Source organism: Crinia signifera, unplaced genomic scaffold (genome assembly GCF_055691185.1).
Source record: "Crinia signifera unplaced genomic scaffold, ASM5569118v1 HAP2_SCAFFOLD_100, whole genome shotgun sequence".
NCBI classification, from domain to species: Eukaryota; Metazoa; Chordata; class Amphibia; order Anura; family Myobatrachidae; genus Crinia; species Crinia signifera.
In genome coordinates, this window is record NW_028141994.1 from 172,138 (window position 1) to 192,500 (window position 20,363).

General features: G+C 50.4%; 1 protein-coding gene across 2 annotated transcripts in view; it reads left to right on the forward strand.

Annotated features, from left to right (window-relative positions):
• The window catches only part of CNOT1 (CCR4-NOT transcription complex subunit 1), a 133,317-nt gene that overhangs the window by 59,373 nt on the left and 53,581 nt on the right, over positions 1-20,363 (forward strand). For both annotated transcript variants that reach the window (XM_083167882.1, XM_083167883.1), the window contains exon 21: positions 9,435-9,721. In XM_083167882.1, the coding sequence (XP_083024008.1) occupies positions 9,435-9,721 (287 nt within the window). The remainder of the gene's footprint in view (positions 1-9,434; positions 9,722-20,363) is intronic.

Here is a 20,363-nt window from a genome sequence, read left to right on the forward strand (position 1 = left end):
CCTTTTTACCTGAGGTACACACCTTTTTTCAGGGAGTTTTGCGGCTGCAACCTCCTTTTTGTCCACCCACGGCTCCTTGGGACTTAGACCTTGTTCCAAGTTTCTTACAGTCTGCGGTGTTCGAACCACTAGAGGACGTGGACCTTCGTTACCTCACATGGAAGACCGTGCTTCTCCTGGCCTTAGCATCAGATTTTCAGATCTGGGGGCTCTGTTCTGCAGGCCCCCGTTTCTGATATTTCATCCGGACAGGGCAGAACTGCGCACCAGCGGTTCCTTTCTGCCTAAGGTGGTATCGGCTTTCCACATGAATCAGCCAATTGTGGTACCGGCCTTCCAAGAAGAGAACAGTACCCTTGACGTGGTCAGGGCCCTGAAGATCTATGTGGCCAGAACAGCATCGCTGAGGAAGTCAGATGCTCATTTTGTTACGTATGATCCGGTCAGACGGGACTGGCCAGCCTCAAAGCAGACGTTGTCTCGTTGGATCCGCCTGACTATTCGTCAGGCTTATGTGGCAAGTGCTCAAGGCCCTCCTGCCTCCATCACGGCGCATTCTACGTGCTCAGTGGGCCCCTCTTGGGCGGCTGCCAGAGGGGTTTCAATTCAGCAGCTCTGCAGAGCTGCCACCTGGTCTGGTCGTCAGACTTTTGCTCGGTTCTACCGATTTGACACTTTTGCGGCGTCAGCTTCACAGTTTGGACGCTCAGTGTTAAGGGGGTCTCAGCGCCATCCCACCCGTGTTGGGAGCTCTGGGACGTCCCCACTGTTACTCCAGTGACACCTAGTGGATGACGGAGAAAACAGGGATTTTGTACTTACCGTACATCCTTTTCTCCGAGTCAACAGGTGTCACTGGACACCCGCCTCGGCGCTGTTCCTTTGTTAGGAATTCCTGCCTTAAAACTTTACAGTTATATTTGCTAGGTTAAGTACTTATGTTGAGGGAACTGCCTGCTATGTTATGTGTGGCATGTTTGATTCAGTGATTCTCACTGTTCTATTTATGTTTTCAATCTTTTCTGGTTGATTGTTTACTCTTGTGTGTTATACTAACCTCCTTTGGAAAGCGTGTTCTTTCTTCCAGCTCCATTCGGGGAGTTGGCCACACTTAATTATATTTAAAGTGCCCTTGCTCCCTGTGGTCAACCTTCTATCCCCACTGTTACTCCAGTGACACCTGTGGACTCGGAGAAAAGGATTTACGGTAAGTACAAAATCCCTGTTATCAAATATTCTGTAAATCAGATCAGTGTGTTCCATATATTGATTCCCAATTTGATAGCAACCATGTGCATATAATGGGTTAATGGATAACACAACAGACTGACTGGTTTATTGTTACAGAGAATATGCTGTGGTGTGATGCAATATCACTTGATCCACTGGTCAATGTATCACCGTTAAAATGCTGGTGCTCATATGCTGTGTTATACTGAGCCTGCAGCGTGCGCGTGTCTCTCCGTATTCAATGGCGGGATACACTGGCAGCCTTTCAGTTAGAATTATGAATGGGCACAATCACATACATTAATATAGTTCAGATATAGAGCTTGTATATGAGACAATTGCTCTTATAAGAGCATTCTATTATAGACGTTGGATTGTAGTAATTAAAGATTAGACCCTCACACGGAGGGAGTGCACAGGAGGCCGCCGCACACAGTCTGTGCGCCGATTCATCAGGGCAACCTGCCCGGGTGCCTGTGATCCGGTTAAGTACTTGGTTCATTTGTAATTCCTCCAATCTGCGTCTGTTCCCGCATATTGCCGCCTCTCTTCCTACCTCATCCAATCAGTTAGTATTGGGCAGGACCCTGCTCTCCTCCGATCACCGCCCTATTCTTTTCTCTCGTTCTAGTAAGTAAATGTTGGGGCAGTGTTTTCTATTTATCAAGTCACTGCCCCTTTATCCTCTGATTTGTGGGCAATGTGTATCGCTGTTAAATATTGATTGGTGTTAATTTCCATAGGATATATTGTGCATTTCAAAAATATAAGCAATACTCGTGGGGGGGGCACAAATGAAGAGGGAGGGGGGGGGCAGAATGGGGGAAAAACAGAGCTAATTGACAGGTTTGTGTTTCTCTTTTCTTCACTATTTTAAATATTGTCACCCGATTCTTGTGGTGATATCCACTCTTTTTAAAGATAAAAGGTCTTTAATAGATTTTCAATTCTACCAAGAGTTCGTACAATGTCTCATATTAGATTAGATTCCTCCACTAGGTGACACTGGAGAGTTACAGTGGGGAATAGAAGGCGACCACAGGGAGCTTGGGCACTTTTAGAATAAATTAACAGTGACTAACTCCTCCCCTTCTACTTCCTCTCCTAGGCAGTCTTAGCATGTGCCCTGCGGGAGCTGGGTGCGTTCAAGGCTCACTCCTGAGCTTTATATATTTTTATTGTAAAATGATGCTACAATCAGCAAGAGGACAGGCAGGTAGCTCCCTGTCCCTACCTGCCTGCGACGAGGGCGCTGTCGGCGGGTCCGGTCGCAGCTGCATGCAGCTTGCCTCCGGTACCCGGCTGCATGATCCACAGATCCTGAGGTCCCGTCGCCGCTGCTTGCAGCGCGCCTCGAGGACCAGTCAGCACGCCGCACCCGACAGCCATGGCAGGGGTAAGTATGGCACTGATCTCCCGTTAGCGGGGGATTCAGTGTAAAAAGCCGCGGCAGCGCACTTTTTAAATACAGCGCCATTCCTGAGGAGCGAGAGCGCGGCATGCTGGGTACTTCTGCTTCCTCCTTCTTTGTAGGAGCGGCAGCCATTGAAGCAGCAGCGTGATCCGCGGCTCCCTCGAGGCGTCTGAAGTGCCGGTGACCCTGGTGCAGTGAGTCACAGCGGGACATAGGAGGTCAGGGCGGCTTGGAATGTGTCCAAAGAGGTCCCTTAGCCGGCGCAAGTTATATTTATATACAGTGCGCGTATCGGGCTTGTGGCAGACTCTGCCTTTTTTCTATACCTCCTCTCCTGTCCGGTATTTCCATCTTTCTCTCCTCTCTGTGAAAGATTGCTGAGTGTATGATGGCTGGTAAAAAGATTGCGTGCCAAAAGTGCAGCAATAAGTTCGCGCCACACGCGGAGGGCGCCATTTTATGTCCCTCATGTGCTGCATCCCCAGCCCCCAATCCATCAACATCGGGGCAGGATACGCCTGTATGGGCTTCCCAGTTGTCTGTAGTGATTTCTTAGCTAGCTTCTGAGTTATCTTCGGCCAGACAAGATAGGGATGCAGCCAGGGATCAGCAGGCAGAGTTAACCTCTGCTGTGGAGAGTCTGTCTAGAGCATTGCATGCAGACACCTCTACACCCCCTCCCCCTAGACTGGCTTCTGCTAATAGGATGTTTCCTCAGGTCCCTCTGTTAGACGATAGAGGATGACATGCCAGCTCTAGAGGAGGGTGAATTTCATGACCCTGATGCTCAGCCTGATGCTGAGCCTGATGCTCCGCTTATACAGGACACTGATGTCCCTTCTCAGGGTTTAGAGGACTTAATACAAGCAGTCCGGTTAACCCTCAATGTCACAGAGGAGGTGAGACCGGCTGCGCGTCCCTCAGTGTTTGCTAAAAAGCAGAAACAGTCTGCATATTTCCCAGCCTCAGAGGAGCTGGATGAACACTTGCAGAAAGCCTGGTTACACCCAGACAAAAAGTTTCAGGTGTCCCAGAGATTTTTCACTGCCTATCCTTTTCCTAAGGATGCTAGAAAGTCTTGTGAGACGCCACCTGCTGTTGATTCTTCGGTATCACGCTTGTCCAAAAAGACAGTGTTACCCATTCCAGGAGCCTCTACCCTTAAGGATGTGTCTGACAGGCGGTTAGAGAGTGCTCTGAAGAATATTTATACAGCCGCTGGTCTTTTACAACGTCCAGCACAAGTGGGTTGTTGGGTCAATAGGGCCATGGAGGTATGGGCATCCCAGGTGGCCTCCTCTCTAGACCCAGGGGCTAGTGATATGTTGCTCTTAGTGGAACACTGGAGGCTGCAGGTTATTTGGTTGAAGCCTCTTCAGATGTTTGTATGCTTGCGGCTCGTATCTCTGCCCTCTCAGTTTCTGCTCGCCGTACTCTTTGGTTGAGACAGTGGAATGCAGATGCCGACTCCAAGAAGGCGGTGGAAGCATTACCCTTTGCCGGTGAGGCCCTCTTTGGTCCTGAGCTGGACAAAATGATTTCACAAGCTACAGGGGGTAAGTCTCAGTTCCTGCCCACTGCAGCCCCTCCCCCACGTAGGTCATTTCCTACTACTGGAGGGCAGTCCTTTCGGTCATTTCGGCCCACCCCCAGATTCAGGGGTAGGTCTAGGGGAGCGGCTACTAGCTCCAGAGGCTTCCGAGGACGAGGCAGAGGTTCAGCCAGTGCTCCAATCCTGGATGCAAAGGTTACCTCAAAGCCCTCGGCATGACTCCCCCAGCTCCTGTCCAGATCACAGGGTGGGAGGCCGGCTGCTGTTTTACCGCCAGGTATGGGCCGGTTCATGCCAGGATGCATGGGTAAAGGACCTGGTAGCAGTAGGCTACAAGATAGATTTCTTGTTGCCTCCTCCTCAACGGTTTTTTCCCACAGGTTTACCAGCTTCACAGGAGAAAGGCAGGGCTTTGCAGGCTGCCATTCAAAAGCTCAGGGACCTAGGGGTGGTTATCCCGGTCCCGGAATCTGGAAAAGGCAAAGGGATTCTATTCCAGCCTTTTTCTGGTTCCCAAGCCGGACGGCTCAGTAAGACCCATCTTGAACTTGAAGCAGCTCAATCCCTTCTTGCGGTTCACTCGCTTCAAGATGGAGTCACTGCAGTCTGTCATTGCAGGCCTGGAACCAGGGGAGTTTCTTGTATCCATCGATATCAAAGATGCATACCTGCATATCCCCATCTGGCCCCCTCACCAGGCATACTTGCGGTTTGCTGTCCAGAACTGTCACCTGCAGTTCCGAGCCCTCCCATTCGGCCTCTCCTCTGCGCCCCGGGTGTTTACCAAAGTGATGGCTGTCATGATGGAAATACTCAGGGCTCAAGGAGTTACAATTGTCCCTTACTTGGACGACCTTCTGTTGAAGGCTCCGTCCAAGGAGGTTCTTCTGCACAGCATCCACCTGACACGTCGGACTCTGGAGTCTCATGATTGGATGCTCAACATCCAGAAGTCACAGCTGAACCCATCGCAGAGGATCCTGTTCCTGGGGATGACTCTGGACACGGTCCAGAGAAGGGTGTTCCTCCCCATGGACAAGATCTTGTCCCTGCAGGAAGCGGTTCGACTGGTGCTGCAGCATCGAACAGTCACAGTTCTCCTTTGCACAAGGCTGCTGGGAAGGATGGTGGCCACGTTCGAGGCGGTGCAGTACGGGCGGTTTCGATCTCGCCCCTTCCACCTGTGTCTGCTCCGCCAGTGGACAGGCTCACACCTGTTTCTACAGCAGCGGGTCTCTCTCTCCCATCAGGCTCGAGCATCACTGGCATGGTGGCTCAACTCCAGCAACCTGCAGGAGGGGCGGAGGTTCGCCATACACAATTGGACGCTTCTCACCACGGACGCCAGCCTCAGGGGCTGGGGAGCGGTCACGCTGGGCCTCCACTTCCAGGGACTGTGGACCCCGGAGGAAGCACAGATGTCCATCAATGTGCTGGAACTGCGAGCAGTGTATTATGCCCTGCTCCAGGCGGAAGTGGTCTTCCGGAACAAGGACATCAGGGTGCAGTCGGACAATGCCACGGCTGTGGCTTACATAAACAAGCAGGGAGGCACCCGCAGCCGTGCAGCGATGAGAGAGGTGAAGAGGATTCTGTGCTGGGTGCAGGAGCACGCAGGGGCCGTGTCTGCCATTTTCATTCCAGGCGTGGAAAACTGGGAGGCAGACTACCTCAGCCGCCGAGACGTCCACCACGGAGAGTGGTGTCTGAACCCTCAGGTCTTCCAGACCTTGACCCGTCGGTGGGGTTGTCCGCAGATAGACATGATGGCCTCCGGACACAACCACCAGTTGCCCCGGTACTGCGCCCGGACAAGAGATCCTCAGGCAGTGGCAGTGGACGCTCTCACGGCACCCTGGACGGATCAGTTTCTTTACATCTTTCCTCCAGTGCCTCTCATCCCTCGGGTTCTGCAGAGAATCCGACGGGAGTCGGTGACAGTGCTGTTCATCGCCCCAGACTGGCCTCGCCGGTCGTGGTACACGGTCCTAACAGGCCTGTTAGTAGACGAGCCATGGCCTCTGCCTCTCTGCGAAGACCTGCTAACACAGGGTCCGTTCGCCTGTCCCAACTTACAGCATCTTCATTTGACGGCATGGCTGTTGAGAGGTCCATCCTGAGGAAGGCAGGGATCCCGCAGGCGGTGATTCCAACCATGATAGGACCCAGAAAGCAGGTTACCTCGGTGCATTACCACCGCATCTGGAGGGCCTATGTGGCCTGGTGCGAATCCAGGAGGGTCTCTCCTGTGAACTTCAAGTTGGCCAGATTGCTGCTGTTCTTGCAAAAAGGCTTGGCCTCAGGACTCCGGCTGGGGTCCTTGAAGGTTCAAGTATCCGCCCTCTCCATTTTTTTCCAGAAGAAGCTAGCTCTTTTTCCTCAGGTACAGACCTTCTTCCAAGGGGTGTTGCGGCTGCAACCTCCCTTCAGACCTCCTACTGCTCCATGGGACCTGGATGTGGTACTGGCTTTTCTCCAGTCCTCTGTATTTGAGCCTATGGAGGAGGTGGAACTGAAATATGTCACTTGGAAGACTGTCCTACTGTTGGCTTTGGCTTCAGCTAGAAGAGTGTCGGAGCTCAGTGCTCTTTCTTGTAAGGCACCCTTCTTACGTTTCCACGAGGATAGAGCGGAGCTGCGCACCTCTAGTGTTTTTCTCCCAAATGTGGTCTCGGCATTCCACATTAACCAACCTATTGTGGTGCCGGCCTTTCGGGAGGACTCACAGGAGTCTAGGGCGTTGGACGTGGTCCGGGCCTTGCGTATTTACGTGGCCAGAACAGAGTCTGTACGTAAGTCGGATGCCTTGTTTGTCCTCTATGACTCCTTGCGTCCTGGTTGGCCCACCTCCAAGCAGGCCCTGGCCAGGTGGATCAGATTGACAATTCGTCAAGCTTATGTGGCCTCCTCTAGGGTGCCACCTTCTTCTATTTCCGCCCATTCCACAAGGTCGGTGGGTACCTCCTGGGCGGCTGCCCGTGGAGTTTCTATACAGGATCTATGTAGAGCGGCTACGTGGTCTGGTCAGAAGACCTTTGTCCGCTTTTACAAGTTTGACACTTTTGCGGCAGCTGCTTCGCGGTTTGGCCGTTCTGTGTTAAGGGGCTCTCAGCGTCATCCCACCCGTGTTGGGAGCTCTGGGACGTCCCCACTGTAACTCTCCAGTGTCACCTAGTGGAGGAAAGAGAAAAGGGGATTTTGTACTTACTGTTAAATCCTTTTCTCAGACTCCATAGGTGACACTGGATGCCCACCCGACGCTGTCTCTCCTGGTTACTGTTTACTTTCAGGTTGGGTTAATTACCTGCTGTTAAAGAGACTGTTATACTTAGTCTAAGTTCTAAGTTTTACCAAGTTTTCATGACTGTGTTCATTCTGTTATGACTGCTGTTCTTTGAACTATATTTTCACTCTATTTGAGTGTGTGTGTGACTTGTTATGTTATGTTTGACCTCCTCTCGGAAGTGTGTTTTCCTTTCTTCCAGCTCCCTCCGGGCACATACCACGACTGCCTAGGAGAGGAAGTAGAAGGGGAGGAGTTAGTCACTGTTAATTTATTCTAAAAGTGCCCAAGCTCCCTGTGGTCGCCTTCTATTCCCCACTGTAACTCTCCAGTGTCACCTATGGAGTCTGAGAAAAGGATTTAACAGTAAGTACAAAATCCCCTTTTTTGGAGTATACTCGGGATCCGGGCGCTCTCCTCACGGGTTCAAAAACTAAATAATTGGATCTCTTTCTAGAATCTATATGTTGCAGAGATTCTCCTTTCTGGGGTACTGCAAGAGAACAAGAAAAATACTCCCCTTCCTGTAGATTTTTGGTTTTCTCTGATTTTCTCTCTTCTTCCAAAGCCGTTCTACTTAGATCTTTCAATTGTCGGCATATAAAACGAGAGAAAAATGCAGAGGGACCAATGTGTGAACCAATTTCAAAAAAATATATTATATTATGTTCTCGAAGAGGCAACTCTCATATTTTGTTTTCTAAGGTTAGAATATGTACAGCGTACCCCAACTCACGTAAAAAAGCAAATTCATACTCGTCAAGGTATCTTTTTTAAAGCTGGGTGGCATACCCGTACTTAGGGATAAAGGAAATTTATCCCATTACCCGGACAGGTGAACTCCAACCATAGTAGCGCTAATAGTTTTCTTCAAAACCAAAAAAATGTCTCATATTATTATTAATAAAAAATTGTTATTTCTGGTTTGTGATCGTGTCATTTTCATACTATTAGCTGTGTGATGTTGTATATTATATGTAAATAGTGATAATCTTTCATTCAAACGCTGAGACAGTAAGGAAATGTGCTGGTAGAGAAAAAGTGTTCAGTATGATTTAGGACGTGTGTAATGAACGTGATTATAGTTAAATATAATCTCCACAATTTTATTTAACTATAATCACGTTCATTACACACGTCCTAAATCGTACTGAACACTTTTTCTCTACCAGCACATTTCCTTCCTGTATTTTAGCGTTTGAATGAAAGATTATAACAATTTACATATAATATACAACATCACACGGCTAATAGTATGCATATGACATGTCGGCGTGGAGTTGATTTTATAAAGTGTGGCCAGCGTAGCGAGCCCCGCTAGGGGATGCGGAAAACTAGTCCAAAGCGCAGCGAGCCCCGCGGAATACACGTCAAGTAATCCGCGTCCCCTCTCTGGACTTGCTGAGTTTGCCACGCTTCAGGCTCCATCCTCTCGCTACACTAAATATCAACTCCATGCCGACGTGGATAGTGGTGGTCAGCAGGACGCCTCCCCTCGCGGGTTATGCTGCGCTCGCCACGCTTCAGGCTGACGTGGATAGGGGGGTGTGCTGCCGTGAAACTACACAAGTATCAACTACACATTTCAGCATGCCCTGTAACCGTTTTAGCATTGCCAAATAGCAAAACTGTAGTAAGGCGGGCTGGAATGTGTAGCTTTAACAACCGCTGGAGGACTGAAGCTTCAGGAAATCCCTGTAGTAGGTTTATATGTGAGCACTGGGAAAGGTCCATGCTGTTCTACAGTCCCTGGCAGTCGGGAACGTTCCCTGGAGAACTATGGGACTGCCTGACAGAGTAAGGCGGATAGTGATTGCATGGTTTTACCAGTGTCTGCAGCCTGGTGTTCAGGAGGGTTGAATATCTGCCCGCAGTGATAGTCACTAGTTCAGTGCCCCTTGGGTCTAACCTTCCTTCCCACAGAGTGGCACCATTATAACTCCCTTGTTTTGCAGGTGCTGGAAATGCTGCAGAGATTCAAAGACTCCAACATCAAACGGGAGCGCGAAGTGTTCAACTGCATGCTGAGGAACCTGTTTGAGGAATATCGCTTCTTCCCTCAGTACCCAGACAAGGAGCTGCACATAACTGCGTGCTTGTTTGGAGGAATCATAGAGAAGGGACTTGTCACATACATGGCTCTGGGACTGGCGCTGCGTTATGTACTGGAAGCACTACGCAAACCTTTCGGATCCAAAATGTATTTTTTTGGAATAGCTGCACTAGATAGGTTCAAAAACAGGTATGTCTGCCCCTGTCGTCCATCCATGCCTCCCCCTAACCGTCATTCAGATAGGCACCAGTAAGCCCCACCCCACCTGGAGAACCTCACAGGGTGGCTGATTCGGCGTCACCCCTGGGCAATAGTATATGTGGGCTCTGTGACCACTATGATGGGGAGAAATGTATGTACCTGTAAACATAGTACAGTATATGTTTGAGTGAAGATACATGTAAAAACCACATCAGTCACTTGCTCTTTTATACATAAGTTGTGCTACACTTGGTAACTAGCCATTCCTGTGTAAGGGGGTGCACAGCGTTTGTGTGGTTTCGTTGTAGCTACACAGTGCAGAGACCAGTGAGGTCACAGCAGCTCAAATGGTATTGGTGGCAGCTTTCTGTGTAGCCTTTTCAGGACCCTGCAGTTCATCTTGGGGGCTGTGCATTAATGTGTTGGCAGCCCTGGTGTACATACGGCACAAATAGGTGCATCACCCTGTTGTAGACCATCCCTGCAGGGAACTCCCCATTCGAGAGAATGGAGGTAGATTGCTGAGCATTCCCCTAAGTGCGCTTTACTACAGGACAAGCAGTACATAGCGGAAGCGATGCATCCCGAGGCGGACTTTGATATCCTGTATTTCCTTATAACCTATGGTGGACACTGATGTTGGGGCTTCCCTTACATATGGGTAATAACATGCATGTCCGTTTTCGAGACACAAGGCTGACACTGGGTATAGGTTGATTGACCTGGCAGGCACCAAACGGGTTAAAAGATTTACCTCTGGGTAATCCAGACTCCCCGCCTCCAGGCAGCCAGTTTTTCTTCTGAGGACAGACATCAGGGGCCACGTTAATTGTGGATTACGAACCATTCCAGCACCAGAAAGGTTAAACTTGACTTGACTGTCCTCAGGACAGCCCCCAGCTCCTTCCCTCCTCTACCCCGCCTCCTAGGCCAGCTACTTTGTTTTAGAAGTGCTGGCAGGAGCCAACATGCACATTATAGAGAGGGGCTGCCTTATGCAGCCTTACTTCTGTTTTAAAGATTTTCTTTTTATACTGATCGTGACAGGCAGAAGTGCTGGGGATCTGTTAGACCCCTGTGCTGCCGCTTCATCACCTGGGCGTGGCAGATGCACACCACCCAAGTTGGCTGCCGCAGATGGAGGTGTATTTGGCTGGCTTTGGGCACTGGGGGACCGACAGCAGTCACTGTTGGGCACACACACGCAGGAACGGCTGTAACAGCCAGGCGAGGGGTATGCTGGGCTGCGCTAGCAAGCGACCAGACTTTTTCACCATCTGTCCCGCTGGACCACCAGGGAATCTGTGTGTGGGCAGCGGCGCTGGTAAGTGGGGCCGCCCGGCGTGCACCGGATCCCTGCCATTTTACTGGCCCCACATTTGGTAGTAGGGGGGAGTTGGCTTCCCTCACGCAGCCCCTCTCTCCCATGTGAGTCTCCTCCCCGATCCCTTCCTGCCTGCTGCATAGTGATAAATGGACATGGTGAGCACTCAGCCATTCCGTGGTCCACCTCTTCAATGGTGGGCCACTTGGGCAAGTCCCCCCTGTACATTTTCCTACTGGAGCACAGGTTACAGCTATTTATGCTCCTGTTGGCCATAGGCTTTGCGGAACTCAGTGCCACTTTATTATTTGCATTGTATGTGTGCTGTCTCTTATACTGTTTAACAATGTCAGAGGGCAGCTGTAGTGATACAGGGGCTCCTATATTAATGTCCTGCACACGTTGCAAGGCTGGCCTGAGTGCGGCTTGTGCCGTGGTCCCTGGCTACTCACTACCGTCTCTGGAGCTTTAACAGATACCGCCGCTTAAGGTGAGCATGTCGATCCTTCCCCAGCCATACCACCATCGGCCAGCCTGGGCAGTTGTGAGCATAGCCTGATGGCGGTCCTTGCCGCTTTTTCAAAAAGGGGCCCCATTGTAAGAGGACTGAGCTGGCCAGGATGGGAGCTTACCACATGGTTTGTTACCATGGGCCATGGAATTTCCCCAGCTATCACGCGGCTCTGGCGGCCATTTTAACATACTTGGCGCACCCTGCACGCTTTTGGAGGCTCCTGCCAGGGCTGTGCTCCAGCATGTCCTGGTCTCCCAGTAAACATCTATGACTGCAGTAGCTCCCCCAGGTTCTGTGATAAGCCAGTGGGGTTTAGAGCATGGTGGGGCAGTATTGGGCTATATTAGGTCATAGCACTCTTGTGTTGTATACCATAGCATTGTTGATGGCCTGTGGCAGCTCATCTCTTTATACTGACTCTTATGCCCCTTTCCCACTGCAGCCTTAAAACGGTATATTGCCGATTTTTTAGGGCAAAATACCGTTTAAGGCTGCAGTGGGAAAACGCCAGAGTTGAAATACCGTTTAAAGTTAAACGGTATTTCAACCCGTTTTCAAAGCCGAGTCCTACACGGCTAAATAACGTTTAAGAGGCAGTGGGAATGCCACTTAAACGTTATTTAGCCTCCAGGCAGTCCCAGTGCCTGATGAAACCTAGTAGTTCGCACTTTGTGCATGTGTAATGTGTGCACGTGCATACTAATGAGCCGCTAATTACATATGCGCATATTTAATGAGCGGCTCATTAGTATGCACGTGCACTCATTACATATGCGCAAAGTGAGAACTACTAGGTCTCATCAGGCACTGGGACTGTCTGTATCCTGCATGGACCCTGCAATGACCCCCGCTGCCTCCCCACGGCCCACAGGTAAGTACAAGGGGAGGGGAGGTGGGGGCACAGGGCAGGTACGGGGGGTTAGGCACTATTTACACTGGGGGGGGATTAGGCACTCTTTACACTGGGGGAAGGGGGGGGGGTTAGGCACTCTACATTATACACGGTTCACTGCAATGGGAATGGTACTTAAATGGTATTTAAAACGGTAATCTCCTGCAGTGGGAATGCTAATACAGTTTTAAATACCATTTAAGATTACCAGTACTTTAAACTGGTCTGCAGTGGGAAAGCAGCATCATCCAGTGATTCTATCTGTTTACCCATACCTACTCTTGTGTGTTTGTGTGTGTGGTGTAGAAGTGTATATATTGGCAGGTGGAAAGTGTATAACTCGGTTTACACTGTCATCTGAGGGGCCTGCTTTGTGAAGATCTCTGCAATAATATAGCCTCTGCGTATCAGCTCCCCCCCCCCCCCCCCCCCTTTCTTACAGAAAGATACTTTGTCCTCAAGCTATTAGTGGGGGGGGGGGGGGGGGGGGGGGGGCAGTTTGCAGACAGCTAGGTCATACAGAGGACAGCAGGAAGCTTCAGCCACCTTACTCTGCTGTTACACCCTGCTGCAAGTTCTGCAACATTTGTTCTATAGGGTTCCGACAGTCATTAGCCCGACGTCTGGATCCCGACTGGCCGGACTCAGACAGCATGGCAAGCGCAACAAAGCCCCTTGCGGGATCGCTACGCTCCCCACCTATTCTATTCTCCCTCTATGGATGTCGTAGACCCCCATGAGGGAGAATAGCCGGTGCCCGTCAGGAACCAGTCTATCTGTGTTTTAACAGTCTGGATCCAGACATTGGGTAAATTACTTTCTGGAACCTGTCCGGCACCCTTGCATCATATAACATTCTGTGGTGAGGTTACAATCAGGGTGACAGAGGTCACTGCCTTTCTCTGATGCATGCTCAGACATACTAAGGGCTTGAAACACTGCAGTGTACACATATGGAGCTGGTTGTGGTGTGTACACATGGTACAATCCAGCGAGGGTTTTGACTATATAGTCGGAATTGCATGCAGATCGCACAGGTTTTTACATGTTTGATCATGATGTGCCCCCCTGGCAGGGCAGCAATGACTATATGGTGGAAGTCTAATGCAGATAGCATGACTTGTATGTAAATAACACATGAGTTAGCAAAGTTTCCATAGCAAGTCAAATCTCAAAGGAATCTCAGTGTGTGCACACCATTACAGCACACCATTACAGTTCTGGTCCAGACACTTGTAAAGTGTAAAAGACCTCTTCACACTTTCAAACCCTGCCTGGCCATAGTCCAGGTCTGCTCAAGCCTGGTCTTGACAAACCCCGGGCACCAGGTCGCCACGGCGACCAGATTCTGCTTCCTGTCGACCAGATTTTTGTGGGGAGGAAGCAGAATCTGGTCATGGCAGAGCAGGTCCGCCGCGGCTATATTTCAGCTAGAGCTGGCATTGCGATGCTGCAGCAGTCCGGCCTCCCCAGCACGAAGCAGTAGCTCCGGCTGGTGTACCCGGCTGCCAGCGCTGTCAGAGCCCGGCCTCTCCGTACACAGAAGCAGCTCCAGCTCCTCCTCCGGGTGGATATGCACAATATGTACCCGGCTGCCGCTGTCAAAGCCCGGCACTTCCTCCTTGCCCAGCTCACATTTGTAGGCCTCTGGCTGTCTGCGCCCCCTCCCCACATTCTGGCTTTGGCTGCCAGGCCCCTTACTGAGGCAGAGGCTGTAGGGAAGTGCTGCCAGCCCCGTCTCTGTGGCCCAAGCGTCTGACCTACAGCCATGGACTGGAGCTCTGCCTCATAAGTGTCCTGCCATGTGCCTAACTGGTAGTGCCCTATACACAGGGGGCATGGGATGTACACTGCATGTGTGATTGTATTACATGTATGTAAGAGTCCTGTCATGTCCCCAGAAGGTGCTGCACTATACACAGCTGCTGTCAGACTATGGCATGGCAACAAGCAGGAGAACCTCTGGCAATACATGGTAACCCCATAGCAACAGCATGTTAACCGCATTGGCAATGAGCAGGTTAACCCTTGGCAATGAGAAGGTTAAGCCCTGGTAGATAACCCCATAGCAAGAAGCATTTTAACCCCATTGTCAATGATAAGGTTAACCCCTGGCATCGAGCATGAAACCCATAGCAACGAGCATGTAGGTATAAGTGGAACTTATGTGGCATAATATGTAATTACGGTATGTGATATATGTAATGAGCATTACGATGTTTGGTGTAACGGTCATAATGGGCTATGGTTTATGTAATGGCCATTTTTGGGGGGACGCTCCTTCTGCGCGCACTGTCCCTTTTATGGGTTTATCTGGCTCCTACATTTTCATCCTGGCACCTAGTAATTTTAAAGAAATTTCTCAAGTTCTGGTTTAAGCCTAATAAACTGCGGTAGCTCAATCAGCAGAGTTCCGGTCTCAAGTAGACTAGGCTCACTGCTATGAGGGTTCAGTCCCCACAGTACCTTTGTTTTTCTTCTGCGGCAGATGTCAGGGGCCACAGGGATAACAGTGGGTAGAGAGTGAGGTCACGACCAATTCCAGCACCAGAAAGGCGCTGCATGAGTCATTAATCCCGGGTGGTCATTTGCTAGTAGGGGAGGAAGCCTCTCCTCACACAGCCCCTCCCCCGGAGACAGGATATACACATGTGCATTTCCTGCCCTGGTCTCTACCTGCCTGATGCACGTGAGGGACACAGAGCTCCCGTCCATTCTGCAGTTCCATCTTTTCACGGCTGGGCCATCTGGGCAATTCTCCCCTGTACCTCTCCTTCAAGGATACCAGGTTACAGTAATTTATGCTCCTGCCGGCCTTAGTGCTTTGCGGAGCCCAGTGCCAGATTGTTATGTGCATTGTATGCCTTTGTAGGTTTGCTGTGTCTCCTGTTTTAACACTATCACTGCCTGTCAGACTCATATTGTGTTAATTGTTACAACTAGCTGCCTCTTGTACAATGTCAGAGGACAGCGCCCCTATATTGGTGTCCTGCACACGTTGCAAGGCGGGCGTCCCCCAGCTTGTAGAGGGGTTATGCTTACAATGTATAAAGGTGCATGCGCAGCACCCTGTGGCAGCTTCCTCTAAGGAACCTGCCTGGGCCCAGCTTACCCAGGTCATGTCGCAGTTAATAGACAAGCTCTCTTCTGCACCATCCACCCGAGTCTCGGGCATGTGGAGCCTACCTGGGCGCGTCGTTGGCAGACTCGGTTCGGGGCATCCGTGCCTCCTAAAAGGGTAATAGCCGTAAGGCACGGGTCAGGGAGTCTCCTTTCACCCTCCTCCATCAGGACACTGATACAGATGACACTGATGAGGAGGAAGGACAGCTGGTTGACGACAGGGTTGATGGAGATGCTGACGTAGCCTCAAAAGGCGACACCGCAGCACGCATCGATGTTGGGGCACTGGTAACTGCAGTTAGAGAAGTCTTAAATTTACATGACCCTGAACTCCCTCAGTCTTCGGGTCCATCCTTCAAGCGTCGCAAGCGGACTCTAACTTTTTTCCTAACTCTACGAACCTAGAGGAGGTCCTCGGGGAGGCCTGGGTTTTGCCTAATAGGAAGTTTCCGCTCCCTAAGCAATTTTAATTCCTTTTACCCGCTCCCTCCAGATGATAGGGTTCGCTGAGAGACTACTAAAGTGGATGCAAATATCACTAAGATTGTGCGTTCCAATACTCTCCCCATTCCAACTGCCTCCCGCTGACAGAAAGTTGGAGAACTTTCTTAAGCTTATCTTTACAACTTCTGGAGCGGTTGCACGGCCTACTCTACTCTGCATCTGCCTGGGTGGCGAAGGCCATGATAAAAATGGATTTCTGCCCTCGCTAATATTGCAGAGGGGAGTAGTGCAGATGACCTGTTACCTTTTGACACCATGCCTCAAGTTGCAATATATTTGGAGGAGGCCGCATTAGATGCAGCCACCCTTACCTAACGAGCGTCCGCCTCGACAGTGGCAGCGCGCCGGTCTCTGTGGCTCCGCTCCTGGAAATCGGATGCTGATAACAAACACTTGAGGCGGTACCTTATACGGGCGCCCTCTTGTTTCGATCAGAGTTGGACAAAATCATGGCCACGGTGGCTGCCTCAAAGGCAGCTTTCCTGCCATCCACTCCTACTCCATGTCCCTGGCCAACGTTCCAGTCCTTTAGTTTTCAGGGTAGGGGGCAGTCATTCACAAAGGCTCAGCCCCAGCCCGCTAAGTCCTCTAAAGCAGTGGTTCCCAACCCTGGTCCTCAAGTACCCCCAACCGTGCACGTTTTGCAGGTCTCTACACAGAATCAGTGAATAATTAGCTCCACCTGTGGATCTTTTAAAATGTGCCTGAACAATCTGTGCACCTGCTGGGTGACATGGAAAACGTGCACTGTTGGGGGTACTTGAGGACCAGGGTTGGGAACCACTGCTCTAAAGCCAAGGGAAAACGTCCCTGGGCCACCAGATGCCCTGGCCCAAGCCTGAGGATAAGCCCTCGGCATGATGGGGTGGCGCTCCACCCGGGGGATACCCGGGTAGGGGGGGTGGGGGTCGCCTGCTACGGTTTTCGGGCTTGTGGCTAGAATCCACGACAGACGCATGTGTTCGAGATGTGGTCTCAAAAGGCTATTCCATAACCTTTCGCCGTCGACCACCAAGCTCGTTCTTTTCAACAAGTTCTCCCAAGGACTTGGAAAAGCGCACCGTCCTGGAGCAGGTCATACAAAAACTACTGTTGGCAGACGTCATAGCTCCCGTTCCTGTGTCGCAACAAGGCACTGGTTTTTACGCCAGTCTTTTCTTGGTGCGGAAGCCCAATGGGTCTTTCTGTCCTATTCTAAATCTAAAGAGGCTCAACAAATTTCTCACGGTCCCTAAATTCCAGATGGAAACCTTACGGTCCATTGTCCTGGCGTTACAAGAAGGGGACTACAAGGCATCTCTCAACATCCAGGATGCGTATCTGCATATACCCATCAAACAAGAACACTGGCGGTTTCTGAGGTTTGCACTGCAGGACCGTCATTTTCAGTTTTAGGCGCTACCTTTCAGCCTTGCCACGGCTCACCGAGTGTTTACAAAGGTCATGGCAGTGATGGGCAGTACTCTTCGCAACCAGGGTGTCCGGATTCTTCCGTATCTAGACGATCTGGCACAGTCGCCTCAGGTTCTCCAGGCACAATTCACCAAGGTCGTGTCTGTCCTGGAACGCCACGGCTGGGTTATCAACTGGCCCAAGTCATCCACGATTCCTACTCAATCCATGGTTTACCTGGGGGCTCTGTTGGACAAAGTCCATCAGCGGATTTACTTGCAGTCCCGTTTTCAGCATCTCCTCTCCCTCAGGTGTGTCTCAATCCATGCCTGCATGAGGGTCCTGGGCTCCATGGTGTCGGCCTTTGACATGGCAGAGTACGCACAGTTCCACTCTCGCCCCCTACAACGGGAAATTCTCAGAAAATGGTCGCGGTTGTACTCCAATGTACGATCACACCTGATTGTCTTGTCTCCGGCAGCTTGGAACTCCCTGTCTTGGTGGCTTCTAGATCAGAACCTCATGGAAGGCAGGCCTTTTTGGATTCACAGGTGGACTCTCCTCACCACGGATGCCAATCTCCGAGGTTGGGGAGCGGTCAAATGTCAGAAGTCATTTCAGGGGCTTTGTAATTCGCAGGAATCCCTACTGTCCATCAACGTTCTCGAGCTGAGGGCAGTCTTGCGGGCTCTCCGACAGGCGGAGCCTTGGCTTCGAGGTTGCCCGGTGCAGGTCCAGTCAGACAATGCGACAACGGTGGCTGATATCAACCACCAGGGTGGCACTCTAAGTCAGGCGGACATGGCGGAGGCCACCCGTATCTTCCATTGGACAGAGTACAAGATCCCTGCATTGTCGGCAATCTTCAGATGTTGGTGGACCAGTGGGGCAGACCAGAGGTGGATTTGATGGTGTCAAGCCACAATCACCAGGTCACCCTGTATGGGTCCAGGGCTCGAGATCCCGGCACTTGCATGGTAGACGCTCTGTCGCCCCTGTGGCCATTCGCTCTCATGTATGCCTTTCCCCCCTTCGCGCTCCTTCTCTGAGTTCTTCGCAAGTTAACGGCGGAAGGGGGCACGTTGATCCTGGTGGCCCCGCATTGGCCTCTGAGGATCTTGTTCTCGGATCTTCAGGCCCTGCCAGTGGCCACTCCAATCAGTCTTCCTCTGCGGCCTGATATGCTCACACAAGTTCCGTACCTCCATCCCTATCTGCAGCGGTTGTCTTTAATGGGGTGGCTTTGAGACCTCCTTGTTTAAAAGCTAAAGGCTTTAATTCATGGGTGATTTCGACTATGCTTAGGGATCGTAGGCCTCCTTCGGCTGGTGCTTATCACATCTGGCAGGCTTTTCCTGGTGTAGTTCCCGTCAGTTTAATCCAAGAACTTAGCGTTTGTCTCAGATTCTGTCCTTTATGCAAAAGGTTTGCTAGGAAGGGAAGGGGGTTTGGGCTTGCACTGACTATTATATCACTGACATACTCAATACCAACTTGTGTTAGGATATAGGTCTAAATACTAGACATATAGTGGTTGGCGGTGCTCCCCAGAGTTATGGATGACCATAGATTAAAGGAAAGAAAAAAAGATAACTCTTTCGTTATTATCTTGTTGTGTGTGAGGGATAATTCAAAAACCTGTACAGCAGAAGATATCCTGGAGTAGGTGGGCTTTAGGGAGAGACTAGTGTTATGACCGCGAGAGAGAAAAAAGGTAATTGTAGTGAGTGATTTGTGTGCGTGAATCTAAGAGAAAAGATAAGCTTGAATTAGATGCAGCTGCTTACGACTATCTGAACACCCTTGGTATATCTGCTACAATCGGATTTTACAATTACAGATCAGTACACACTAAAAAGTGATGAATGTTTCAGAAATTGACTATAAAAAAGCTGAAACATTCATCACTTTTTAGTGTGTACTGATCTGTAATTGTAAAATCTGATTGTAGCAGATATACCAAGGGTGTTCAGATAGTCGTAAGCAGCTGCATCTAATTCAAGCTTATCTTTTCTCTTAGATTCACGCACACAAATCACTCACTACAATTACCTTTTTTCTCTCTCGCGGTCATAACACTAGTCTCTCCCTAAAGCCCACCTACTCCAGGATATCTTCTGCTGTACAGGTTTTTGAATTATCCCTCACACACAACAAGATAATAACGAACAATTATAAAAACAAAGTTAGTGCCCCCAAAAAAAGAGTTATCTTTTTTTCTTTCCTTTAATCTTTCTGCAAAAGGGTTTGGAGGCTGGTCCTCTGACTGTCTTCATTGAAGGTGCAGGTGTCGGATTTGTCTATTCTTTTTTGCAGGAGGATGGCATTGTTGCAGGATGTCCGCACTTTCTTGCAGGGGGTCTTGCACATCCAACCTCCCTTTGTTACATTGGTCGCTCCATGGGATCTTTCTCTGGTTCTCAAGGTCCTTCAGGACCCCCCTTTTGAACCCTTGCGATCAGTGGATCTATGTTGGCTTACATAGAAAACGTTTTTTTCTGTTGGCCATTGCTTTGGCCAGGAGGGTTTCTGATTTGTTGGCTCTGTCATGTCAGTCTCCTCTCCTGGTTTTTTATCCTGATAGGGCGCTTCTTCGAACCGTCCCTTCACACCTCCCCAAGGTGGTGTCCAAGTTTCATGTTAACCAGGAGATAGTGGTCCCGGCCTTTCGTAGGCTGGATGCTTCTCCTGAGCAGCGTTTTCTGGATGTGGTATGTGCGTTACGCATCTATGTGCGTCACACTAAAACCCTTAGGAAATCTAACTTTGTCCTCTATGGATTTCAAGAGTGGTTGACCTGCTACAAAGCAGACTATTGCCCGGTGGCTGAGGTCTGTTATCAAGCAAGCTTACTTGGGCGCCTACCTCCCGGTTCCAACGG